At 35.2% G+C, this 20,226-nt stretch overlaps 1 protein-coding gene across 1 annotated transcript in view; it reads right to left on the bottom strand.

Moving 5' to 3' along the window:
• ATF7IP (activating transcription factor 7 interacting protein) overlaps window positions 1-20,226 on the bottom strand; it is a 156,932-nt gene that overhangs the window by 50,941 nt on the left and 85,765 nt on the right. The window contains 3 exon segments of the mRNA XM_020994314.2: window positions 11,986-12,123; window positions 15,469-15,617; window positions 15,916-15,996. Coding sequence (XP_020849973.2) covers window positions 11,986-12,123; window positions 15,469-15,617; window positions 15,916-15,996 — 368 coding nt within the window.

Below are 20,226 nucleotides of genomic sequence, written 5' to 3' on the forward strand. Positions count from 1 at the left end.
TTTAACCACCATCTGCTACAGTTTCCTCATCTGGAAAATGGAGATGATAATAATAATTACCTCCCAGGGTTGTTATAAGGATAAAAGCACTTCGCAAATCTTGAAGCACTTATAATAAAGACTAGCCATCATCCTCATCCTCATGCTCATAATTGATCTCTGTATTTGTTTTCCCCCTCCAATCTAGCCTCTATATAGCTGTCAAAATAATCTTTCCTAAGGCATAGGTCTGATAATGTGACACCACTGCTCAAGAGGCTTTAGGGGCTTCGTGTTGCCCCTCACATAAAATACAAACTGATTTCTTCAACATTTAAAATCATAAATAATCTGGGTTCCAGTTTATAGGATCACAAAACTAATAAATGCCTGAGGTAGGATTCAAACTCAGGATCATAGATTTAGAGCAAAAAGGGACCTAGAGGCCATGAAGACCAACTCCATCATTTTACAGATAAGGCTCAAGGAAGACAAGTCATCTGCCCAAGTTTATTAGGTGTAAGTGGTGAAGGTAGGATTTTAACCCAGGTAATCTTAACTACAAATCCAGTGCTCTTTCCATTGCACCATACTGCCTATCCTCCCTCTTTTCCTCCACATCTTAGCACCATTCATATGGCAGTGAAGACATGACTTGCTATAGAAGGCAAGTCATGTCTGACCCCACTGCTACTTCCCTCTCTGTCAGTATTCTTCCACCAACCCCTCTAAATTACTTTGTACGTACTTTATATCTACTTATGTGTATGCTGAGGTATCCCCATAATGGATCTCACTTTCTCACCTAATTGACCACAATTATTTCTTTCAGAAATCCATTCATTATATAAAGATTAATACAACAAAATTTGTTCTTTACTTGACCAATTCTAGAAGTTTCATCATTAATTCAGAAATCCATATCTAGTTACTAAATCCCTTCCTTTAAAGGTGTACTTTATCATTTTAAGAAACATTTTAACTATTATTAAAATTTAGTCACTTAGAGGCTGTAAAAACAAATTGACAAATGGAAAAAAAATTAATGCAGATCTGGTCCTCTGGCAAAGCACCGAATTAAATCTATTAAATTGAGTTTTATTATGCCATACCTATCATCTCTCCCAAGAGATGATTTTTTGAGAGACAAAGCTGCATAAAATATGAGCATATACACAGTAATATACTACTAAACAATGATGATTTCATATATTTTATATTTCCTGGTGGAAAGATTGGTTGCCTAGAGCAGACAGAAAAACAAAAGAAATATTCTCCACCCTATTCATCAAAAATTAGTGCCTTCATATATTCTATCAACTTTTCATTTGGGTAAATAAATGTTCCTTTTGTTAACCTTAAGTGCTTCAATAATAAAAGGCAGGATGACATGCCCAGGCAATTATAGGCAAGTTAATCATTCTGAGCCTATCTCCTCATCTGTAAAATACTAATTCTTATACTGCCTACCTTATAAGGGTCACTGTGGGGCAAGTACAAAGTAACATAAAAGGGAAACCTCACTGACTACCATTTGATAACAGCACCACTTACCTAAACTACCTCAGTACTGTTAAAGCAGTAATATAAAACTTGAGGCCCTTAATGCACAACAAACCAGGATGAAGAGTAGGACTTAATGGAATATACTTCTGCCAATAAAGGAAAAAATAGGTTAATATTACTCTTTCTTCTTTGAGATTTACTCCCTAGCCACTATAACTTAGGTGCTACTATTATGGAATAATACTTTAGTTGAAAGAATTAACTAAAAATAATGAAATACGAATTGTTGAGATGACACTTTCTCTATAACAACACAAACTCTGAGAGATCTTATGATAATACTGCTATATATACAATGTGGTTCCATCTTAAATTGGGAAGCAATGTTTGACTCTCCACTGTTACTTCAACTTTTTTCCAAACTCTGCAGATATTGTCTCATAAAAACCACAAATTCTGAGAAATGGAAGGGACGTAAGCAGCCATATAGTCCAACCCATATTCTGAAACAATCTACACTCTAACATACCTGATAGAATCCAGCCTCTGTCTGAAGACCTCCAATGGGGGAACCTACCACCTCTGAAGGCAGCCCATTCCACTTCTGGCCAGCTCTAATTGTAAGGGAGGTTTTCCCAACATCAAGTTTAAAATGACCTTCTCTGCAATTTCCATCTATTGCTCCTGTTCTGCATTCTGAGGCCAAAAAGAAAAAGTCTAATCCTTCTTCTACATTACAACCTTTCAAGTAACTGAAGAAAGCTATCACATCTCAGCTGAGGCTTCTCTTTGCTAGGCTAAACAGCCTCAATTACTTCAATCAATCCTAATATAACAAAGACTCAAGGTCCTTTATTATGCTAGCTGCCTGCCTTTGTTTTCTGTTATCAATGCCCTTTTGTAAACTGTATAAACTGTGGCAGCCAGAACTGAACACTGTATTTAAAACGTGGTCTGACCAGGAGAGAGCACAAAGGAACTATCACCTCTTCATTCCTGGAAACCACACCTCTCTTACTGAAGCCAGAGATTTTATCAGCATTTTTGGCTACCACACTATACTGCTGATTCACAGTAAGTAGTCCACAGCAAGTCTAGTCCACTAAAACCTTCAAATCTTTCTCAAACTGCTCTCTAACCATGCCTGTCTATATTCTTATCTAAAAAAGTTGATTTTTTTGAACTAAAGCAAAAGTTTTACATTTATCCCCAATGAATTTCATCTTATCAACTGTTGCCCAATGCTCTAGTCTAGGCCATCAAGACCTTTTTGGATACTGTGATAAATATTACTCCCTGCTTTTTATCATTTTGCAAATTTGATGAGCATGCTATATGCTGTTAAGTCATTAATAAATTTAAAAAGAAAACCCCAAAACAAAAACCACAGGGTCTAACACAGATTCCAAGGGCCCTGCACTGGACATATCCTGCTACAATGACTACTCCTTGATTTCTGCCATCTAACCATTTCTGACTCCACCTAATTATATTATCATTATCTGGTTCACATCTCTATTATCTTCTCCATAAGAATGGTCACGAGATACTTTATTAAATCCTTTGCATTTTAAAATCTAAGTAAATTATATCCACAGAATTCCCCTCATCTACCAGTTTAAGTGACCTTTAAAAAAAAAAAAGAAATAAGGTTAGTGTTGCATAATCTCTTCTTGCTGAAGCCATACCAGCACTTGGAAATCACCATTTCCTTTACTACATTTTCAATAACTGTCTCTTTGATGATGCGTGCTAGAAGTTTCCCTGAAATTGAAGTCATGCCTACTGGCCTATGGATTACAAACTGTTGTCTTTCATTTTATGAAAATTGGGACATTTGACCTCTTCCAATTTTCACATCTCTGAAATAGTACTGACAATGGCTCTGTTACAACTGGCAATTCTTTACACAAGGATTAGTTAATCTGAGCAAATTGGTACACTCTTATAATCTCCTTACTTAAGTATTAATTCTCCAATATCTATTTTTGTTTTGTGATTTTCTGTGCAAAGATCACTCTTCTTGACAAAACAAAACAAAAATTTAATAGTGCTGCCTTCACTATTTTATCATCCCATTTACTACAATCAGAGATCCTATTCCTTCTTCCATCCTACTTGAGGTTGCCCCTTCTATCATTTCCTACCTCCCTATCATTGGTCTTAACCTGAAAACAATCTTTCACACAGGAACTGAGTCACTGTACTTCTCTGGCCCCCATTCCCTCTCACATAATTTGCTCCCTTTTGATCTTGCCAGTGATCTCCCAAACCCTCTTTATGATCAATCTAACCAATCAATCAATCATTTATTAAGAAGTGACACAGACTACTTTCAAGAAGCAGAGATTCTAATGGATATATTCTGCCTCCATACAAAAAAAAAAATCACCTTTTCTCCATTCTCCAATTTATAAATGGTCAAAGGACATGAACTGGTAGTTCACAAGAGAAAAAATCCAAGATTAACAGCCATATAAAAAATGTTCCAAAGCACTACTAAACAAATACAAATTAAGGTTCCATCTCACAGCTATCAGATTGGCAAAGATGACAAAAATGGAAAATGATAAATCTTGGAAGAGATGTAGGATGACTTGCACACTAATATGCTGCTAGTGGAGTTTATAAATTGGTACAGCCTCAGTGGAAAAGAATTGAGAACTATGCCCCCAAAGTCACTAAACTATACATGTTTTCTGACCCAACAATAATTCAACTTTAAGGCCTATACCTCAAAGATATCAAAGAAAGAGGGAAAAAGACTTATGTACAAAACTATTTATAGCAGCTTTAATGATGGCAAAGAACTGGAAACTCTGGGAGGAGGGGCAGGGAAGGACCTATCATTTGGTTAATAACTGAGCAAATTATGATATTTAAATGTAACAGAACACTATCACTACTCCACAAGAGATTATTAATGGGATAGTCTGAGAGAAACCCTGGAAGATTTGTATGAAATGATTCAGAAGGTTATCCAGTAACTCTGTCCTCCTTGTCCTCCCACATAAAATACACTGTCTCCAGACTGAGCATTTTCTCTGGCCGTCCCCCAAACCCAGAATGCTCTCCCTCCTCATCTCTGCCTTCTGCCTCTTTGGCTTCCCTCAAGTTTCAGCTAAAATTTCACTTTCTACAGGAAAGTTTTCCAAGTTCTCTTTAATCTTAGTGCCTTCTGAAACTAAAGTCAACTTTTTGCTATATCTATATAAATATCTAATATATAGATATCTATATATATCTATATCTATATATCTTGTTTGTACAGAGTTGTCTCCATTAGACCAAACACTCCTTCAGAGCAGAGACTGTTGTTCGCCTTTTTTTCATGCCCCTAGTACTTAGCACATAGTACCTAGCACAGAGCAGGTGTTGAATAAATGCAAGTTGACTGACTGACTGAAATGAACAAACTAGGAGAACAAATTATACAATAACAACATTGTGAAGATATATAACTGACTTTAGAACTTTCATCAACAAAATGACCAACCACATATCCAAAGGTCAGATGATGAATCACTACCCACCATCAATTATCTATCCTCCTGAGAGGTAATGTGCTCTGGGTATAGAATGAGATACACTTTTTGAGGTAATGTGCTCTGGGTATAGAATGAGATACACTTTTTTGGACATCAGTGCAAATATTTGTTTTGTTTGACTATGCAAATTTGTTACAAGTGTTCTTTCTTTTTTCTTCTATGGTGAGAGGAAGGAAGGCAGGAGGTAGGGGGAAGGAAAAAAAATTTTGTTAAGTGAAAAAAAAATCATCACTACTTGGAAGCTTTCCCCTTCAGATCACACATAACACTTTTATTTTAACTGTGTAACATAATTATCATGCAATTTTAAATAATATAGATATGTAGTTCTTTCTTTCTTAATGGATGGTCACATATAAGAGCAGGAATTGGGCTTTATTTGAACTTTGTATTCCCTCTGTATCACTCCCACCCAAGCCATCAAGTTTACTTTTTAAGAGTAAGAGAATCTGAAACAGCAATTTTAAGTCCAACGTACACAGAATTATATTCCTGACAAAGGTTTTACTAGTTAAGAAGCACACTACCAAAATGCTGGTAATTCTGCATATAAATGAGGGTAGAAGAAAAAAGCAAAACACCTCCATTCTATAATGTATTTGTTCTTTCTTTATGACACCGCTGTATCGTTAACAATTATATCCTAACTACAGTTAAAATAATGATACCATTTTTAAAGCAAAACTGCCTTGGCTGAGGTCAATCCCAAAACAACCTAAAGTTTTAATTGCAGCAGAACAATACGGCTAACTCCAATGTAGCTAACTATACTATTATGACTAATCTCTTTATCCCAAAGGATTCCAGGAATAACCTGGGAGTGCAGTCCTGGGCTGTAACAATAATTATGCCCTTAACAAAATATCTGATGTTAGACAAGTCATTTAACCTCTCTGGACCTCATTCTTCTCAATTACAATGAGAAATAGGGGCTACATGATTCCCAGATAATATTTCTGATGGTAAAATCTTTTTCTCCCTATTTCCATACAAGATGCACTTAGGAGGCAACAGTGCGAAAAGTAATGAATTAAAACTTCTGTCTCTTACCTATACATTTTTCCAACACTTACCTAGATAATCTTTCTTTCCAAAGCTTATTGTCTATATTTTTCCAAATATTAACAAAAAAAAGTCAACAGGAAACTATAAACAACTTGGAAAGAATTAAGATATTAATGAGGGTTACCATCTTGCTTGCTTGTGTCTATGCCCATTGCTTAGTACAATACTTGGTGTGCAGAACTTATAAACATTTTTTCTCTCTCTAGATTTATAATTCCATGAGAAAAAAATAGGGGAAAAAAAAGGAAATCTAATTCCATAATTACAGACTCCTAGTGGACGGGAACACAAATATACAGGAATATTATTTTCAAAAGACATGCAAAGTGAGGGGCGAGGATGACTTTTATGGAACTAGAACTCTAATTTCTATTGTTGAATAAATTTTAGAAATCAATCTGCCTCTTTAACTTAGTGTATATGGAAATTAAAATTGTTTAAGATTCATTAAGGATTTATATTTTAAACAGGAAACTTGTAACAAATTCTACTTTAAAGTGAAAAAAATCCTTTTAAAATAAATGTCGTTGTAAGTTATTGTTCAGTCATATCTGACTCCTCATGACTTTCATAAGGAGTTTTTGTTTGTTTGTTTGTTTGTTTTTCTTGGGGGGGGGCAAAAATACTGGAGTAGTTTGCTATTTCCTTCTCTGGTGGATTAAGGCAAAGTGAAGTTAAGTGTCTTGCCCAGGGTCATATAACTAATAATCATCTGTGCCTGGATTTAAACTCAGGTTTTTCTGACTTCAGGCCCAGTGTTCTATCCACTGAGCCACCTAGCTGCCCCTCAAACATTTATTTTATAAATTTAACCTCTTGTAGATTTATGTTTCATTCAAAAGGATATACCTGGTGGTGGAGGATTTACTTCAAACTGACCTTTTCTACTACATCAAAGTAATGATTTAGTTTTTAGATAGCCAATGGTCTGTGTGTAGCACATTTAGTAGAAAAACAACTAGATTTGGGATCAGAAAATGTATGCTGAAACCATTTGTTTGCAACTTACTAGCTATATACCTTGGGAAAGTTACTAATTCACGAGAAGCATGGTATAGTGGACAGGGGATTACATCTGAAATAAAAATACACATGTTTCAAAACTGGATTTGCTAGCTGATGCCTACATGACTCAAGGGGGGAAATTCACTTTATGTTTGAGCTCCTTCATTTAAAAAACAGGAAGAGAGATGTAAGAGAGGGGATGGACAAAATGATCTGCAAATTCCCTTCTAGCACCAAAACCTGTGATTTCATGATTCAAAAATACTAGACACTATCTGCACTATGCAGCTTATCACAACATTATAATAAGACATAATATGCTAAAGCTTAGAATTTGTTCTAAAATTATCTAAAGGATTAGAAAAACCAGAAACACTAGACTCATCTAATTAGTATTCAAAGTCTTACTTTTAATATTGTTCAGTAATATAAACACAAAGAGCCACAGACTGAGTTGTAAACGTGGGTTCCATTTTTAATTCTACTACTAATCAGTTTTGTGACCAGGAGTAAATCACATATCCTTTCAAGTACACCGAGTTCACAGAACAATAGAATTGGAAGAGAAATGCTGGCTAACTAAGCCAATAAATTCCTAAAACCATTCAATATTCAATAGAACTACAATAGTTATCTAGCTTTGTTTTAATGCTGAGGTTATTAACCTGGGATCAGTGAATTAAAAAACATTTTTAATAACTCTTTCAATTTTTGGCTTCTTTTGTAATCCTAGCATTTTATTTTAGGCATTTAAAAACTTTATGTTTGGAGAAAGAGTCCAAGGGCTCACCAGAAGGCTGAAAGGGTCCATGACACTCATAAAAAGGTTAAGTACTGTGGCTTTAATGCTTCCAGAGAGGGAACCCACAACCTCCTGAGGAAGCCCATTCCATTTTTCTATAGTCTGATTGTTAGGAAAATTTTCCTTGTTCCAAGCCTATACTTGTCCCCACAATTTACCACTAGTACTATTAGTAAAATTCTACGGGACTAAAAAAAAAAAGGTTTCATCCCTCTTGTTTAGGTGACAACTCTTCAAATACCTGTACCAATCCCCCCTCCACTCCAAGTATGTTCTTCTCCAAGATAATAAGCCCCAGGGTTCCTTTAATCATTCCTTATGTGGCAAAAATTCAAAGGTACTCATCATCTCGGTTGTCTTCATATTATCGATTGGTGGATCAATGTCTTTCCCCCCAGAAAAAACCAAACAACTGAAAAATGCTCCAGATGAACAGCAAATAGGGCAGAGTACAGCACCTCACTTGCTTGAAACTATGTTGCCCTTAAAGCAGACTATGAGGCCACAGGTTCCCCACCCCTAGCTAAGATTTCATTAGCTCTCTTATTTCCGTGTCTTATTTTATACTCAAACTAATTTTATACTCAAGCTAACAGTTCACTAAAATTCAAAATCTTTTTCCAATAAACTGCTTTCTATTCAAGCTGTCCATATCCTTAATTGTGATGATTTTTCAAGTACAACCATAGGAATTTATGTTTATCCCTATTAAACTATATCTTACGCAATTTACTCCAATGTTCTGGCCAGTCAAGATCTTCTCAAACCTTGAATCTGTCATTCAGTGCATTATCTCTCTCCCCTAGCTTAGTCACTTGCAGCTTTGATTAAAAAGATATTTCAGTGACTGACAGCAAAACAGTATGGGACCAAGAGTCACATTAGAAATTTTGTCAAAAAAGAAAATAAGGTTTGTATGACAAACTATTCTTGATGAAGCCAGGTTGGTTTCATGTGATTGCTTCTTTTTCTATCTAATCTATCTAAAATGCATCCAAAATTTTTCTAATATGTTCATAATCAAAGTCAAAATTTCAGTTTTCAAGTCTTTCCTCTTTTTAAAATTTGACAAAATGATGAAAGACTTAAGAACTCTATCAATGCAGTGATCAATCATAATTCCAGAGAACAAATAATGAAGAATGTTACTTCCAAATGGGGAGGTGATGGACTAATGTGCAGAATGAGGCACTTGTTTTTGGATATGGCCAATATGGGATTTTGTTTTGCTTGACTTTACTTATTGGTTATAAGAGTTTCTTTTTTTCTTTTTCTTTCTTAGTAGGAGGGAGAAAAAAACATTATTCTTAATCAAAAAAGAGAATAAAAAAGAAAAAAAATTGTGTCTCTTTTTTGTACTTTAAGTCTACTACCTCTCTGTCAGGCCATGGATAATGTTCTTTGTCCTAGGTCCTTTGGAGACATAGCTGGTCACTGCATCGATCTAATTTCTTAAGTCCTTCAAAGTCATCTTTCTTTAAAATGTTGACGATCTTATAAAAATTCCTTGGAACTTGAACTCCTTTCTGTATGCTTGTAATATTTATCTAAGCACAGTGTATCATCTTAATACATAACTAATTAATCACTCTTTTTCACCTATCATATTTAGTGTTATATACACCATGCAAATATGATACATAATGTAGGGAAGGCGTTACTAACTTTTAATATTAAAGGTTATTAATATTTACTTCTGAGGTGAGATTTCCCTTCTTGCATTAACATCTTTGGTTTATCTTGCTTGCTGCTATACTTTGCGCATTTTCATATATATATATATATATATATAACCATCTGGGGCTATGGTTTTTTGTTACTAGATCCTTTCTTGGATTTTGTCTCTCTGATTGTTACAGCTCTCTGTGGTATCTACTTTAGTGGTTAGACACAAGCAGTTTTCTCCTTGCTTTCCTTACTTTTCAGTTTAAAGCTGAAGTTATAAGACTCTAGGCCAAAAGAAATTTTTTTTAACTTTACAATTGTGTTTACTCTGAATTTAATGAACACCTTTCTTCCTCTAAAAAGAAGAGTTCTATATACAAAGCAGAAGAGAAAAAAGAATTATATGGGAAACACCAAATGTCTATCACTTACAGATTGCTTAAGTAGTGAATAATAATTTCTCCATTTTACTTTTAAAGTTGTCCTGCTTGTCTATTTCCCTCCAAATTTTCTTGTATTTTATCCTGAGCATTTTATTAGATGCTTCAATGACTTTCATTTCTTTTCACAGACAATATTTTTATTAGGTTCTCCATTGCTTCCAAATACCCTCCCTTTCAAATAAAAAGGGAAAAAATGTAATCCTTATAAGCAAATTAGCATAGTCAAGTAAAACAAATCCATATATCTCAGGCAAGTACATTGTTACAAGGTGTCATTAAGTATGGTCCATTACTTTAAGCTGTAATCCTATAATCCAAATCCTATTCTCAGGTGCCATCTTCCTAACTAGCTGTTCACTTCCCAAATGTGCTTGTTTTCTGAATTCCCTTTCCTCCAATAAGCATCAGTACTAAAAACACCACGAGTCCTTATGGTAATCATTCAGTTTCTAGCCCTAAACTTTAACATCTTTCGGAATGCTTGCTGTGGTCTTCTTGGGAACATCCTTTATGACAATGTAGGTCATAAGAAGCTAATAGTCATCATTCTTTTTGACAAATGTTGCAAAGTCCTTTGTCAACTGAACAAAATATTCCCAAGAGAACAGTAGTCCTCTCTATTGTGGCAGTTACCCAGCTGAGAAACAGCTGCCACAGTACCCTCAGCCATGAGTCAACACAACCACTACTCTTCTCCTCTTCCTTTGTCACTTATATCAACTTTCACCTGATGGTACTATGGATTTACATAATTACTTTTGAGAGGAAAAGCTGCTGCTGCTCCAGAGAATATAATTCCTTTCTTTTTCATAAAGTCCCAAATTACATTCTTACCTCCAAGTGGCTCTTTTTCTGTGCTCCCACTGTATACATTCTTTCCTACGCCTAACTCCCAATACAGGTCAAGAATCAAATCTGCCTTTGGTTAATGGGGAAGCCCTTCTTGTGATTTAAAACAAAACAAAACACTAATTACTTTGTCTCTCATAACCCAGATCACGAGCTCTTAACCTGAGGTCTGTGAACTTTAAAAAATATTTTGATAACTTTATTTCAATAAAATTTGTTTCCTTTATAGTCATATATTTTACCATATGCATTTAAAAATACTATTCTGAAGAATCTGGAGGTTTCACAAGATTGCCTCAAAGAAATCTGTGACACAAAAAAGGTTAAGCATCCATGACCTAGGATGGTGGAAAGGCAATGACAGTGCTTCTTCAACTCATTTTATAGAACAGAAAACCTGTCCTCTTAACATAGGAATGTTGCCTGGCCATCAAAGAAATATAAATGTCACATCCTCAACGCAAGTCCTAACAATTTCCCCTTGTACCATAAGTGAGATTCTCAGTGCTTATTTTAGTACTTCTCCCACAGTGGTGTGGCAAACTGCTAGAGGATATTATTACAGATTTGGCTCTCTCCGTTCCATTAAGAGTTCTACATCATCTTTAACACTTCTAACAGCTTGACAACTCAAATTCTTTTCTTTTTTTTCTCTATAACCCTATTAAAAATTATCTAGCTAAACAACAACTTTCTTTTCTTGCTTCTTCAGTTCAAGTCCTTCGCCTTATTCAAGTTTTTTTGGGTCCTTCACTTCCTTCTGCTCTTTCTTCTCCTAAGGTTCTATTATTTAGCCGGAAAACATCTCCTCCTTTAACTCCAGCCCTTCCCCTTCAATTCTTGCCCCAGTCCTCTCAAATTTCTCCTCCCAAAATTCAATCTCTAGCCTTCTTCCAAATTCCAGTGCCCTTCAAATTATCTTCACAATTTATATTCCTTTATTCAACTGTCTCCCTTCTGTCTCCAAGCAGCTATCTTCTTCAGAGTTTGTAATGTGAAGGAGCTGACCTATTTATAGAGGAGGTTCTTTTCATGTCTACAATTTTATAATTATATATTATGATGAGGAAAAAGTTTTTTTCTTTTATTATGCTATGCAGAAAACTGAAGTTTGCATACATACCTGCAATTCAGTAAGAACAGTTTTATGCCTCTTATTACATTCAATCTTTTCCACACGCATTTTCAGGTCTGCCAAGGTCTTATCAAACACAGCACACTGCAGAGCACTCAGCTTTTCTTCTAATAGCCGCTGTACAACCTAATGTATATGAAACAGTGTTATCATATTAGAAAGTACAGTGAGCAAGCAGTGAGCATTATATCCATAATAGTGACAATCTGTCAACTAATTCCACAGACCGAAATGTACAAGTAAGTTGTACCTATGACAAAACCTCTTTTTTTTCTTTTTGTAACACAAATGTTCTCCTGCTGATTCTATAGGATTATAAATCTTAGAACTCTAAAATATTATGACATCAAAGTTGCAGGAACAATGTGTGGGGAATGTAAATAAACTGAACTGTATTTTCAAAAATGGCTAATGGGGGAAATGCGGCATAAGGGATAGGATCCAGGTAAAAAAAGAAAGAGGAGTATACTACAGTTATGTAGAGCAGATGAAGGTTAAGAGACGAACATATCATTATTACTCACAAAATTTAAAGAGAACTAATGACACTCTGGGTAAAGTCTCTCAATGGAGGAATAGGTTGCCAAGGTTTGTTGATTTTACTTCCACATCTCACTTCTATCAACCCACATTCTACTGTTCAGACCATAGATCTATTGAAGTATTGACTTAATAAGTATTAAAGTCAACTAATTTATCTTAAAAATAATTCAACAGTCCTGACACATGAAACTATTTATTTGCCTGGCAGGGTCTTCAAAAAGAACCTCAAGTAATCACTAAATGTGTAAATTTTCACCAAAACGGCCATTTCTTACATTTAACTCCAAACATTTAATATGCATTTCTGAATACATTCTTTTTCTATAAATTTCCTGCCCTCACCTGTTTCTCTAGTCATCAGCTAATTTTTTCCCACATGTTATCTCACCTTAGTCAAACATGCCTAGATCTACCAATGTAGAAGAAAAACATTATTTGACTTGACCATATAAGAAATTGTCCCAGGGAAAATATAATTAGCTGATTTTGGAGGACAGGATAAAACACATTCCTTCCCTCTAAAGAGAAATAGGAGATTAGCAGTGCCAAACATTGCCTATGATATTAAATTAGATATAGCTGCTTTTTGATTAGTTTTACTTAACTATTTCTTACAAGGTAAGACTCATTGGGAAGTGTGACATAAAAGGAAATGACTATGTTTTTTTTTTTAAAAAAACATGAATTAAAAAAATACTTCTAGAGGAATACATTATTATTAGCAGGAACTTCAATTTTTATAATCCACTCTGGGAAATTTCCTTAATAATAATAAAGACCATTTTTTAATTATTAATATTCTATAAACATTAGGTCACATCTTTTTCTCCAAGCCAAAATCAGCTTGCTTGTAGTACTTAAGAGTTTGTTTGTTTTTTTCCTCCTCCAGTACCAGCTCTGCTAGCAATAAAATGTTTAATAAGAAAGTCATGTTATATTTCTCTGAATCTAAGTTCCCTGACCTATAAAATAAAGGAGTTGGACTAGATTGATAATTCTAAGATCTTTACTTCCTCTAAAATTCTATGTAATGCTAAGTGTCTCTATGTAGCTTGAGAACTTACAAAACTGACTTAGCCCTTAGGGAATCTCAATATCCTCGAGTGACAAAAAAAAAATATAAGGTCATAATACTAGAATGGCAATGTAGTTTTTGAAAAAATGATAAGACCAGTACAAGTATGAACTATGTTCATGGCTTATTTCTGAGACAATCAGGCTATATGACTATGGACATGTTACTTACTCTCCTCTCAAGACAGGTAGTTATTTAAGTTGATAAATTACAGAGGAGTTGCTGATCTCTCTCTCTGAAGGGAGTTTCCCTTGATGATTAAATCGCAGGTCTAAATTCTCACTCTAAGCTCAAGTTCCTACACCTCAGTTTTGTGAAAGCACACCAGGAAATATAAAAGTACTACAAAAAACAGTAAGTATTGTTATCTGTATTCCAGATTAAGAATAGAGAAGTCATAGCAAACAAAGGTAGAAGGAAAAAAAGGGAGGAAATTGCAAACAATCACCCGGACATAATAAACATGAAGCCCACTGACAGTATTGAGTGTAGCCCAAACCAGATTAAAATGTGAGAAATATTTAATGAAATTAAAATAAAATAAAACAAAACATAGATAATACTAATGTGTTATTTTCAAAATCAATATAGAGCCCTGTAGAAATCCTTATGAACAGCTTAATGATCCCCATTTCTATTTAAGTTTGATATTACTGCTCTAGAAGATCTCCTTTATCTTTCTATTCCTTTCATCTATCCTTCTAGCACCTTCAGCATCATAGAATGAACTATACCTTTCAATATGGACTTGCTTTTCACATATGTTGAAATGTTAGTGTCTCCCCTCCATTATCTCTAGTTTACCTTCTTTATACATAGTTGTTTGCATGTTGTCTCTCCCACTAGATTGTAAGCTCCTTAAAGAGTAAGACTTTTTTTGCTTTTCTTTTCATCCTCAGCATTGTTATTTAATTTTTGTATAATTCAAGAGAGAAGGAAAAAAAAAGAAAAGTAACGTATAAGAACAGGTGTCTAAAACAAGAGTCTGATTGGAGGATAGAGCCACTAATTCCAAACCTCTATTTAAGGAGAAAGCCCAGCTCAGATATTTCCTTATTCCTCACCTGGCTACTTACTTTGGGATGTCTCCAACTTCTCTCCTCCACCCTTCCATTTATAGCTTCTTTCTCTGCTTAGTTTCCCCCATAGATTGTAAACTCCTTGAGGGAGGGATTGTCTTTCTCTTTTTGTATCTGTATCCCCAGCATTTAGGACAGCACATGGCACGTAGTAAGAGTTTAATAAATATTTAGTGACTATTAACTAAGATACCAGACTTTAGAGGAGAATGCTCAGACCTTAATCTACAAATACTTAGCAGATACCCACTTAAATTTCATAATTAATGGTTGAGTAATCCTTCCTCTCCCTTAAAGTATATTCGAGCTCAAGCCATTTTTTGGGGGAGGGGACAAAAAAAGAAATGAATGAAAATCACAATTATTATCTCTTAATCCTTACCTACTTTAAAAATTAAAATAAAAGGGTAGCTCAAAACTAAAAGACAACAAAAAAAGTTATAGTCTTTTTACTGTATAAAATTTTATATGATCATATATCTTGAAAGAAGGAAATTAAGAAACAAGATTACTCAATTATCTAGGATGTTAATAGTATACATAATCATCAATGTAAAATATAATCTTTAGTGTTCCATTTTCTGTAGTAAAACCCAAACACAAACTTTTAAGATAACATACTGTTTTAATTATTACTAAATATTTATTACTTCTATATTAATTAACATACACTGAAAATTGTTAAATTTTCTACAAAGTCCTAGAACACTAACTAAATAACTCAAAGCTTTCCATTCAAATCTTTGATGTGTATGTGGTTGTCTATTATCATACTTTTTGGAGTTTCTGGTTAATGTCTCCTCTTGCTGTAATCTTTACTTGGAGTTCTGCTTCATACTCTTCTCCCAAATATCGACGACGTTTAGACTGCACATTATCCATATCTTCTGATTTGGATCGTTTTCTCCGTGACAACAATTCATCTGGAAGCACAAAATAAAATAAATGCTCAGTAACTGACTTTATTGCCTCCCATAAGGAATTATCTTCTCTACTGCTTTAGATCAGAAGAATTGTCTCATTCCTCATTACACAGTAAAAATAAACAAAAAATTTCTAAATATTAATCTGGTGATAGAAAGGAGACAGAGAAGAAGCAGTTAAAAATTGGAAAGAGAATCATCCTGTTACTATAATAGAAAATGAAGTGGTATTAATGTATCTTCAATTTTTTTTCAATCTGTGAGAGCTAGTTACTGCTTTTATTAGCACATGGCATACTTTTTCCAGGCCTTTCTTCTTCTTTATGAGCTTCCTTTTCTTCTTCTATTTTTGAATCCTTTTCTTTTGTCTCTGCTTCTACTGTTGAAAAAAAAAGAGTAAATTTTACCTGTGTAATTTCAAAGTAATTCATTATAATTATAACTATCTTAAAAATCATGATAATAGTTATGAAAATAACACAAGTCAACTTCAACTTTAAAAGAGTAAAACAAGAAACAGGTAGAACTACCTTAAGAAGGCTGCTGTGAAATTTTCTACTCATTAAAACTGAAATACAGACCTTTCCTTCTTCCCTCCTTTCTTTCCTTCATCTATCTCCCTATCTTTCTATCCCTATCATCTATCTTTCTTTCCTCTATCTCCCTATCTTGCTCAGGATGAAAGTGTAGAGGCCACCCACACGCTGATCCCACTACTGATTAGTGAGTGACAACTTCGTGGGGGGCCCACTCAAGGAGGTTCACCATATTAACGCTGAATTTACTGGGGACACCTGATCAGCAAAACTTACTGTAGCTCAGATCTCCTAACCTCAAGAGATCAGCCAGGCTCAACCTTCCTGCCAGCTGGGATTATGGCTGTGTACCACCCAGTCCAGCTACATACAGATTTTCTTACAACGCAGTTCATGCAGAAAACTTAAGTTAAGATGCCCTTAACCTTTGATACCTTAAATATGAAAAAAGCTATTGTAACATAAATAAATGCATTTCTTTAAGTTCAAAATAGTTGGAAAAACTGAGAATCACAGGCTGCTGACAAAATGAAGGTTCTTTTACAAAAGCAAGTTTTACTGAAAGGGTTCAACTCTCATGTTTTCATGGCAACAATATTAAGGAAAAGAAATAATACAAAGAGAAACAGCAAGTGATATATTAGAAGTACCTAAGGAAAATAATAAAAACAATGAAAAGTCAACGGCAAAATATGTTGGCTGAAAAGATCTCCCTCAGTTGACATTCAGATATATATTCCAAGAAGTATTATGTACTATACTAGGAGTGGAGAATCTGCAGCCGTGAGGCCACATGTGGCTCTCTAGGTCCTCAAGTGCAGCCCTTTGACTGAATCCAAACATCACAGAACAAATCCAAATTATTAAGGGTATCTGTTCTGTGAAATCTGGATTCAGTAAAGGGCCACACCTCAGTGAGAAGAGGAACTGGAGGCACAGTGTGTGACAAGGGAAGGTGTGAATGTGGGTACAATCTCTCATAGGAAAGACAGTGGATGAAATCAAGAATAGTAGTGGGGAAGATGGCCTTGGAAAATAGAAAAATTATCTCTTCACCATGGACTAGAGTAAAAGAGGAGGGAATGAGGGATGATATCAAGGATTTTGAGGGGTAGAATGGAATAGAAGACAGAAGTCATAGTAAATATCTCCTTTTCCTCAGTAGAGAGCAGAGATCCTCTGGGGAGAAGATAATGTGAAAGACACGGGCAGCTCAACAAGTACAAAGTGTTTGAAGATGGTTAAGGGGAAGGGGGTAGAGAATCAGTCAAGGTGCAATAAAAGGACTTGCCTAGCCTAGGCGAGATTAGATAACAAAGACTCATCAAGGGCTTTCTTAGTGACATTCTCTAGAACCTTTTTGCATGAAGTGAGTACAAGCAGAGAAGGTAGGGGGTAGAAATAATCTGGGAAGGGCATTTTGCAAGACATAAGTAGTAACAGAACAAGGGGACAAGAGATTTAAGACTAAAGGTTAATCTAACTATAAGTAAAGACTGGGAAGAAAGCAAGAGTTAATGGCTTCAAAGAGAATTGAAAGGAGTTGGAGGGATTGAAGGCCACAGCAAGGATGAAGAACAGGTTGAGGAGGAGTGAAGCACAGGGAGAGACAGCAAAATGATGGTGAGTAATAGCGGGATAAAAAGTTTTTGATCATGGAAACTGGAACACTTGTAAATGATGGTGAGCCTGAGGATATGATGCTCCCTTGTGGCTGAGGTACAGTAAAGGAATAGGTCACAAGAACTAAGGCAATTAAGGAACTGGGAAGACAGAGAGTTTAAGGCAAAAATCAGTGTGTAAAAGAGAAAATCACCTAGTATAAGGGCAAGAGTTGAACTGAAAAAAACGTGTATATGAGTGAGGTACTGAACACCTTGAGAAAGAAGGAAAAATGATGGGGGGGGAAGAGTCTGGAGAAAACTGACATCAGGGTCTGGATTATATGATAAATCTAGAGAGTATGACTCTCAAAGGAGTTGTATGAGAAGGTACAATCAGTATTGTAAAAGATGGTTAGGGATACGGTGTTTCTGGAGGAAGCTAAATTCCTATGGGTGCCAGAAGATGGAAAAAGCAGGGAAGAAAAATGTCTAAGATGAAAGGAAGTTTGTTAACAATAGCAAAGAAATTCCAGAGAGCACAGCAGAAAGACTGAACAGAGCTGGATTAGGATATGGAAGGGCTGAAGTGGATGGGGGGATCAGAAAACAGAAGTGGCAGCAGGGAGCAGGGGAGTGGGGGATGGTTTCTGCTTAGGCAGTAAGGAATTATGTATCATTGGGAATGAAAGAATAAGAGATGGAAGACTGCCATAAGAGATAAGTATCCTTTAAACTAACTTTATACCCTGGAATCCTATGAATGGTTAGAAGGTACTTAGTTCTCTTTCAAGTGTTAAGAAAAAAAAGACACTGGGCTTGGGGTTAATGGCTCCTCTTATAGGTGAGGCACTGGCAACAAAAGATACAGTATCTGAGTTTTGGGTTCTATACCGGTTCTTTGAAGCAAAGGACAGTATTTGGCATTTAAAGATGAGACTGTCATGTTCTTTACATATTTTCATTTGCAATAATCTTTGTTGCCCTTGTCAGGTCAATTTTAAGGAAGAGGCCACAGTCCTTTGTATTCCTCAGAGCTACAGACCGGTCTGTCTGTGCACACAGAAAGATCTCAAGTATTTGTTTACTGTTTACCGATAATTCTTCAGCAATATCTTGAATTTACACAGTACTTTAAAGTTTACAAAGACCTTTCTCTATAATAACCCTGTGAAGCAGGGTATTTTTATTCTTACAGACAAGGAAAATGAAACAACCTGCTTAACTGAATTTCCCCATTGTCAATTGTAAAAATGGGGATTGAAATCTATTTCTCCTAAGAATCCAAAACTCTTTCCACAAGGCCACACAGTGATGAGAGAGATGATTTGAGGAAGAGATAAATTTCAGGTGATTAAATGGTAACAGCTCACATTATAGTGCTTTTAAAAAGCTTTTCCCACACGACAGAGATGTCTAGTGGGTGTGAGCAGGCTGCAATATAAAACCAACAAAAATATTTCTAACAAAAGTAGTAAAAGGCATCAACAGGAAAATGAATAAAGATGAGCTGGTCACGTGATCGCAAGACTGGGAAGGGGAAGGAGGGAGCAGCTCCACTGATATTCTAAGGAGAAATTAAGGAAGGTCTCCAACATAGTAGGTTAATGCCCTCTGACAAACTTATGGGAGGATATTGAGAAGAATCCCATAGGATGGGCAAGGATGAACTAAAATCTCAATCTCAACAGAGAATATCCAAATCATTGAGATCAGAGATCCATTTGAGTTTTCTCCACACCAACCCTTAAGTAGTCCAAATATTTTTACCTCTATTTTATAATAATGAAACTGAGAAGTCAGGAAGGTTTTTAAATTTTAATTAAAAGTTAGAAAAGTTTACTAAAAGTTCCTGACTCTTAGTTCATTACTGTAAATCAACTGCTCTACACCAGCTGTGCAGATAACATAGAAAAGGAAGAGAAATAAATGGCCTTAGGGAAGAGGTAAGAAGTAAGAGTAACCTGATAGGGTTACTAGTTACTGCTATCTAAGTCTTCTCTTTCCAAATGTGAGAAAAACAGACTGTAGTTCCTTAATTTAAGCTACTGCTTAAATATTTTTTAAAACATGTTTTGCTCTGAAAAGTCCTTCTGGTGCTAACATAGCTATTACTTCAAAGTAAAGCAAAGCAATTCTTTTCAAAATTTCCTTCTTTCCTTACCAAAAAGATGTAAGAACAAATACAGTAGTTCTAAAATAATCAATACTCATACTCAAATATATTAAATATAATAACACTGAAAAAGTTTTTACAGAAAAGAAAACCACATAACTAGCCAAATTCAAAACTATTTTATTGTACTCCTTTTATTTGATCTCTCTGAAGTATCTAACTCTAAGGTCTTTTCCCTCTTTTTGATCCTGTGAGTCTATTTCACTTCCCCCTAACTCTAAACCAACTACTTTTCTGGCTCTTTCCCAAATGTGTGTATTACTCAAGGTTCTGTCCTGAGGCCTCTAATCTGTTCT

This window comes from Phascolarctos cinereus, unplaced genomic scaffold (genome assembly GCF_003287225.1).
Source record: "Phascolarctos cinereus isolate Bilbo 61053 unplaced genomic scaffold, phaCin_HiC Scaffold_1;HRSCAF=81, whole genome shotgun sequence".
NCBI lineage: Eukaryota > Metazoa > Chordata > Mammalia > Diprotodontia > Phascolarctidae > Phascolarctos > Phascolarctos cinereus.